This window comes from Typopeltis vanoorti, chromosome 7 (genome assembly GCF_054136105.1).
Source record: "Typopeltis vanoorti isolate ZY-2024b chromosome 7, IOZ_Tvanoo_1.0, whole genome shotgun sequence".
NCBI lineage: Eukaryota > Metazoa > Arthropoda > Arachnida > Uropygi > Thelyphonidae > Typopeltis > Typopeltis vanoorti.
Window position 1 is genome coordinate 64,724,580 of NC_143555.1, and position 8,611 is coordinate 64,733,190.

An 8,611-nucleotide genomic window follows, 5' to 3' on the forward strand; every position below is an offset into this window, starting at 1 on the left:
GACCTCCAATAAACAAGGTAGTGGTTTCATCCTAAATGAAAATTATTATTTGTCATCTGAATACATTTACAAATATCCTTGCAAGCAATATTGCTTTATTGCTTCATGAAGATAGCATCGCCATCGCTTGCATGAAAACTAACCCCATCAAACAAATCAAACCAAAAACGAATATTCTCAGCATACCATAATCCCTAGAAAAAATTATTTTCATATCCACTTTACTAACATTCGTGGCATAAACGACATACTGCACATCACTACTTAGATCAGACCTCTCATTCTTGAGATCCAAATCACATACATCAACCACAGTCCATCAGCAATGCCTAAATTACATACTTCGTGAATCATTTCGATGCAATAATGGCACCTGTGACTGTCTATAATGCGACATTGCATGCCAGAGAATGTCAAATTTAGAATTCCCGGCTTTTGACCTTCTCTTACTCAAGATTTCCTTGCCTCTTCCAGTAACATTCATCTCCTGTATTTATCACTGCCCAAATTCTGAAAACTGCTCTGTCCTCTTCACCTTCCTATCCACAAAGCTTGACCAACTGCATCCAAATAGTGAAGTCGTCTTACTACGTGACCTTAATGTCCACAACTCCAACTGCCTCTTCTCTAACACCACTGATTAAGCTTGACATGATGCGGATTTTTGCTATAGCAATGACCTAAACAATTCGTAAATCTACCTACCCAAATTCCTGAAATTCCGCCCCACTTTCCTAATACCCTTGATCATTTTTTTAACAACCGGATACACTGTTGATTTTGTGCAGGTCTGTACTCACACATAATGCATGCAGAGTGCTTATCCTATTTCATCACAAAAGGTACCAAATGGCATAACTTCCAGTGCTACTATTACTACTACTACTACTTCTCCTCTCCCTTATCATGGTCTGACTATTACTATCATTCTTTTGACCTGGACACCTGCACTCAACGAGTCACAGAAATTATTCTCGCTGGAACGAAGGCCTTCTTTTCCAATTCTACGCCAAATTCTCATAATTTTTCTTGGTTCAACAGAAGACTCATGAAAGCAGTTGAAGAAACTCAGTTTACAGCAGGTAGCTGTAACCTCATCAAGAACCTCAGCTTCATACTCAGCCTATGCTGAAGCAACCGATAAATGCAGAACAATCATTAGCAAATCCAATATGAAGCAAAGCTTCATAAAGACTAATAGCAAAAAACTGGCCTCCTGTCCAAATGGAAGCCGTGTCCTGTTGTTCCTTGTAAAGGCCACTGGATGCAACTTCTGCTAACCTGAACTTCCACCTCACTTTCTCGTCAAGATAGCACCACTGTTATAGCACCCTAAAATAAAGCTAACCTCCTGGTATCACTTCCCCCCCCCTCAAATTCCTAGATAGTTGAGGAAAGCAAATCGCCTCCTACTATGCAAGTAACTGAGCACTGTATGCCTCCTCTAGTCCTTCCGCAAAACATAAAAGAAGAATACTAAAAGTTTTACACTGAAACGTCTTCTGGTCCGACAGCATTTAATGCCACTTATTCCAAAACATGGAAGCAAGCGTGTATTCAGTCTTTTCCAAAAAAAAGGAGATAAAATTCTTCCGTCCAACTACTGACATCACCTCAATCCTCTTCAAAATAATGGAGAAAGTTATCGAGTCAACTTCTCCACTACTTAGAGGCCAACCAGTTAATTATCGACCGCCAGTAAGGATTCTGCCTATCCTATCTAGATATCCACAGTAGATCTCTTAGCATACATACATACCCCCACCAGTGGACATGTGTCATGGAAAGGTTTGGATGAATATGCGCTGCCCCTGACATTTTCAGGGCTTTTGATGGTGTTTGTCATCGAGCCTTTCTTAACAAATTGCTTTCTTTCGTTCTCCCTGACACCCTCTGTAATTGGATAGCCAGCCTCTCTCATATAGAAGTATTATGGTGGACGCACCCTCCCTTCTAGCTTTGCCATTAATGTATAGTAATTAATGTATAGTAAGTAAAAACAGGAGCCTCTTAGGGCTCCTGTTTTTCACCTACCCTCTTTCTCATACATATAAATGACTTAGTCTCAATCACTCCGTTCATCATATTTGTTTGACAAACCATGTCGTTCTCAGACATCGTAATTAAAGATAATCTACAGCCGCTGCCTTAAGCACGATCTCCATATCATCCTTCATCTGGGGCAACGATAACCTGGTCACCTTCAGTGCACTAAAACGCAGTCCTGTCTTTTCTCTCACAAAAAGGATTTTACTCCCAGTAATACATAAATCACTATGCAGGATCAGATCTTAAAATACTGTTTACCCATTTTGAGTGTTGCACCTGAACCCTCCCAAAAATTCTTGATGCTGTTTAGAGAAGAGCCATTCGGTTCATAGATGTCCCTTTTCTCACAGACGCATTGTTTCAGCTGTCTTTTACAAATGATTTCATGGTCATTGTTCCAGTGAACTGGCAGACATGCTTTCTCTTCTTTCTGTTGAACCTGTTTAAACAGAGAAGTATCTGCCCAACATCCTTTTTCAGCACAACCGCAAAGACATCGAAGCTGCTTCTCCTCTTTGTCTTTTATCCCGTGTACCTCTGTTTTCTGGAACAGCCATCCTGTTTCCAGTAACTATAACTTCCAGCTCTTCAAGAAAAAGTCAAGAAATTTCTTCTTTCTCAATCCTCACCTGCACTCAACACACGACACTAATGTGCTATAGATTGTCGTATTTGTGGGATAAATAAAAAAAATAAGATAGCATCCTTACTTTCCAGTAGTATTCGTACTTCAGTCGGTATTGATGATGTCCTTTTACAAATGATTTTATGGTCACTGGGGCATTTTGAATCCTGTCCAGGATGCGAATAATCTTTATAAGGGCTTTTCATCTGACGGTGAGGTAGCCGTTCTCATACGGAGGTGGAAGATGTTCATCCACAAAACAAACTGGCCATAATACAACATGCAATTAATAGACTTAATACACTGGTCTCATATCCTGAGTTGCTTTGAACATAATTTTAAAACAATGCTTTCCAACCACTGCTGGAAAGTAAAAATGGACATACGAGGAAAAAGGGAAATTTTCTCCCTCATTCTAAATAATTTGACTGACAAGTGAGAATCAAGTGTCGTAGAATTATTTTCAAAGGAGATAGTACAAAAAGAAATATGAAAACACCTGAAGGTTTGGGGGAGCGGTATTCCCCAATTTTCTAGTAAAAATCATATCATAAGTTTTTTCTATCAAATTTTCGAATGTAAAATCAAAGTATGAGAGTAATTAAAAAAGAACCTTAAATAGGCATTTTTATGTGAAGGATTTAATTCTAACATAGATTTTAGGAAGCTGAGTTGAGGAAGATCGCTGTAATGCATGATGGGAAAAAATATGATGAGAAGTTGGTTCTGTATGTTAGAACCTGAACAGTGAACCGATGTTGACCATCAGTTGCCCATGTATTTATATGCTTAAGGGAAAGTGGGGGGAATAGGGCTAGCCAGTTCAACGGAATAGTGTCTATTTAAATATCTGTAGAAGCAGCAAAAGGTGGAAACAGAACGTCTGTGAGAAAGTGACTTTAAGGTTCTGTGAGAAATGGGTCATGATTTATTCGGATTGCCTTCTTACGAATAGCATCAAAACATGTTTGGAGGGAGAGGGTACTTTGGTGCATTATTCCAAATGAGAGAATAGTATTCTATGGTATAGCAGATATGAGATTCTTATAGTGTTAGAAGTTTTAAAAAATAGAAGTAATGTCCGGAGCTGAAAATAATACCTAATTTTTTTGGAGATAGGAGGCTCTGAATGTTATATGCTTATGCCAGGACATGTTAGAAGTGTAAGTTACCCAAGCAGAGAGAAAGAGAGAAATCTGATTTTGCGTTATCTAGATATTATCAAAAGTGAGAGTAAGTGAATTGTTATCTTTCTTGAGTGATGCGTGGGTGTGACACATAAGTCGATTTTTATACACGCATCACTTTTTCACTTAGTTGCAAAATATGCTTATGTATTTTGCTTGTAAAAAATCGGAATCGAGTGCATTTTACCAGAAAATGAGAACTTGCTGCACATCGCCGTCGTGTGCACATTGTTTACCAGCCAAATGATCCGAAACAATGGAAACCGCTGGTGTGCGATCAGAATTGTTCAGTAAATCTGTGGTGAGCGTCTATTGGTGCTGGGGTTGCTGCTCGATTTGGATACATGTTGTATTGTTAGTAAAGGCCTTACAACCAATCTCAAATCAATTTCCCTGAAATCACGTTTGACTCGTACACTTTTTACCTGCTGTCGATAAATTTTTGAATCAAACCTTTAACATACCGAAATCTGATCACGCTGTGCACTTTACACATTTGTCCAGACCATCTCGTGGTCTTTTACGAGTAAATGATGCACTCGCGTTCTGTTTCAGCCGACTCCCGTATTAACCTATGTATTTTCGCGTGCGATATGATTTAATCGCCTTCCCTTTTTTTAAATCATGTTATGTAATTTCTTTTAGCGGAAGATTATTTTGGCAACGACAAAAGATATTGCCAAACATTAAGCGACATTTTTGCTGCTTGCTGTAATTGAAAGGGCATTAGCCGTTTCCGGGGACTGTAGGGATTTTTCCTCCCTGAAACTCTGACTTTTCATTCTGGAAAATAGGCAAACCGTCCAGACACACACACACAATTAATAGAACACACTGGCCTCCATAGCCTCAGCTGCTTTTACCGTAATTCCAAAAAAAAAAAAAAAAAAAAAGTACTGTAGGATTTTTTTCCTTAATTGACTTAAAAAATAAGAATAATAAAAAAGAAACAGTGAGGAAGGAAAAAGAGAGAAAAACCTCCATACCATGACGGCAAACGGTGTTATATAAGTTAAAAACTGCACAAAAAGATTTTAGGTTTGACTGGAATTAGTGCCCAAGCAGTTAAGTCCAACAAGTATTTATGTATATATGTGCATCCTCTCCGTCCAGCTTGCATATTATGCGGGGTGAAAAAACCGTGTTCCTGGAAGGGAAAGCTGTATTTCCGTTTGAGATCGGCTAACTCACTTTCATTTGAAATTATGAAATCCCTTATAAACATTCCTCACATATTGACTAGGATTCGAATCCCGGTATTCCAGCAGAAGCACAAATGTTGCATAAAAGAGGAAGAAATATCCCATGCGTAATAATAGCCATTTTTATGCAGTTTTTTTGGATCACAATTTTTGGTTCAAGCTGCAAGTCCAGTAATGATATATCCAATAATACAAATTTGTATATACCCAACAGAGAGCGAAGCAAGCATTCGCTGTTATATATGACATTAATTCTTTAATTATTAGTTAAAGCTTTCTGCTTTGGAGATCTTTGTAAAAACAATAGAGAAACAAAAGTTTGATGATTCCACTTGATAAAATACGCAGATAAGCAGACCTTCAACTGTTTGCAGTCTGAGCCTAACAAAACATTTAGCATTCCCTCAGAATCTATCTGTTTTTACTTTCCTTGTCTCCACTCCGTCGTTGCTCTATCTGTCTTGGTTGTCACGCATTTCGCCTACGTACCATTCGTTATCATTTACAAATGGTTCTCTTAGCTTCCTTTTCCTGGATGCTGTAAACAGATCCCATTGAGTTTCAGTCATGACAGATAGGCACGTGACCAACAAGTAATGAGATATTAGATATTTGGACCATAACAGCATCGTGAGGTCACAGACCTGCCCAAACATGCGTGTATGCTTCATCTACCATGAAGAACACACATAAACTGATGAAGAAACATGAGTTTGCCGTCGTGAGAAATGGTATTTGGTGTAGGGTCTTTATCTTTGTTAAATCATATTACATGAAACTAGGAAACTGTTTACTAACCTGAGAGGTCTTATTAATAGTTTAAACAAAGAACTCTAGCAGTGGAGTAAAGAGTAAAGAAGGCTTCCTTTGATACTCGTGACAGTCACTGTTACGTGGACTGATAACTGAATACCACTAAAACTCCAAACATTTTTTTTTTTCTGAAGCAGAATCTGAGTTTCATGGATATCAAAGTTTACTCTGAACTGATAGCATACAAATTGCAAATCTCACACAACATTTAAAACAATAAAACAATAATACCTTATACTGTTTGGTGCTACATTAGCATCTAGAAAGGTATATTATTATTATTATTACGTGACACCTCCAGGGCGTCCAAAGACCCATCGAGGGAGGGCACCTGCTCTACAGCTCTCCACCAACTACAACTAACCGCAGCTACACCAACGCCATCTATCGCCACCGCTAGTATTTCGACAAACAATCAATCACAAACATCCATGCCCACGGCGGGATTCAAACTGCAGCTTTTTGGCTGGAGATCGGATACGCTAACCACTCGGCCAACCAGACCGGCGTTGTATTTCCACTAACAAGGATACAGCAGGCTAGATAAGAGATGATATTTTAATTCTATTATTTGTATAATAATGCAATAATATTGGAATAGCACACTATATTTCACAGAAACCTAAACTTTATACAGCCCAGTAGGTATGTACTGGTATATTGTTATATTTTAACCCTCCTTTTGTCCCCAGCATGGTTTCCATCCCTCAGACATACTCGTCATCAGTTTGTGATAATAAAAATCAGACGTTTTGTGCCATCTATCAATATATAGCGTTATTGATACATTTATTATAGTGACATATAGTAAATGTATCAATAATGGCATAATTACACCCAATATGTGGCGCTTGATTGTTTTCTTACTGAAACAGGAATAATTCGCCGGGAGTAAAAGAGCGAGAGTACGCAGCACTTTTTTAACTTTTTGGAAATCGATAGGCATCCGATTTCCATTAACAGGGATACAGCAGGCTTGATAAGAGATGATGCTTGATAAGAGATGATGCTTAAATAAGAGATGATGTTTATATTGCATTATTATTGCATAATAATGCAATAATATTGGAATAGCACACTATATTTCACAGAAACCTAAACTGCACACAGACCAGTAGGTATGTATTTGCATATAGTTATATTTTACCCTCCTTTTGTCCCCATCATAGTTTCCATCCCTCTGGCATACTCGTCATCAGTTTGTGATAATACAAATCAGATGTTTTGTGCCATTCTTCCTTCATCATGACCATCAATCTGCCGTTTTAGTCACAATGGTCTGCTTAAACTCAAAGTTTCAATTCTTTCGAAATGCGTTCTGTTGGATGGAGAAAGAGATTTCGTGTTCTATCTAAATCGAACAGAACTGGAGAGATAGGGCTAGCAAACTTTTTACACACCATTTTCCTCAAATCATGTCGTGTTGAAAAAGATGAGTTTGTTTTGTAAAACTGCCACTTTAGTAGGAAGCAGTGCAGAAGATGTGTGGAACAGCATCTCTCCTACCAGTCACTTTAGCGGAAGGTCGGGGGTTTATATTAGGAGAAACAGCTCTAGGCAATTACATCTCCGCACCGAACATACAAGGTGTAATAAAATACTCGCTCTTATATAAGACGTACCTCAGCTGTCTGCAACATGATTTATGGTTACATATTATGAAAAGCCAAAGCTCTACGAATCAGTAAGAATCTTTATGCCACTCTGCAGTCTATACTGTTGATATTTGTCATATGTATGTGTAACTTCCGAAATTATGTGGTTCTTGTATTGGCCTACTATTATCACGAATCCTCTCTAGGGTTTTTTGAATTATTATTATTATTATTTAAAGAGATCCCCCTGGGAGTCAGGAACTCATCAAGGGAGGCCATACCATTCGCACCAACTGTCACACGTATTATTGAATTCATTCACGTTACTTACACACACACACACACAGCATCAAACGACAGTCCGTTCCAATCACGCATCATATTCTTGACAGCATTCATTCTCAACTTCCATGGATGCCCTCGCGTTCTTTCCCGACCTGCCATAAAATGAAAAATTCCATATACTGAAATTCTGTATGATCCTTTCAGAATTTTTTAATTCTCAATCATATCACTCTCCACACCTTTCTCCTGGTCTGCAACATACACATTCTCAATCTGTCTTCATAATCTGCATTCCATAATCCTGATATAATTTTTAACACTCCTCAGTGTATCAGAATCACCAAGGAAACCAGGAGACCAGACCTTCTCGCAATAGTCCAAGTGAAGTCTTGTATTTTCGGTTTGAGGTTATATTGTGAGTGGTTGGTGTAATTCAGCGCTCGTGTAAAACTGGTGATTTCTATCTGTTTTATTGTGCTTTTCATTAGAAAATTAGAATTTTATAATATAGAGTAGATTTTCGTGTTTTTAGAGTATGTAGTGTATTTATAACATATTTTTACTGAAATATTTTAATGTTAAATACAGGTGTAAAATGGCGCCAAATACGCAGAAGAAACAAAACGCTAACAAGAACAACGATTAGTGAACAAGAAGGTATTCTCCACTAAAGACAATATTAAAGAGAATATTGAAAATAATTTAACCTCCGAGATCTCTGGGCTAAAGCAGATTATTAGACAGACGACGTGGGAACTATAGAAATTCTAGCGGCGTTTTAGAGGAACACAGGGAGGGGAATAAATTAAGTTCAGGTAGCAAAATGGAAAACAAAGCAAGGAAAACGGTAAGTTA

The 8,611-nt window shown here is 38.1% G+C and overlaps 1 protein-coding gene across 1 annotated transcript in view; it reads left to right on the plus strand.

Annotated features, from left to right (window-relative positions):
• Positions 1-8,402, plus strand: part of LOC150104735 (SCAN domain-containing protein 3-like) — a 56,677-nt gene extending 48,275 nt beyond the window's left edge. The window contains exon 4 of the mRNA XM_090395618.1: positions 8,345-8,402. Coding sequence (XP_090251744.1) covers positions 8,345-8,402 — 58 coding nt within the window. The remainder of the gene's footprint in view (positions 1-8,344) is intronic.
• Positions 8,403-8,611: the final 209 nt, after the last annotated feature.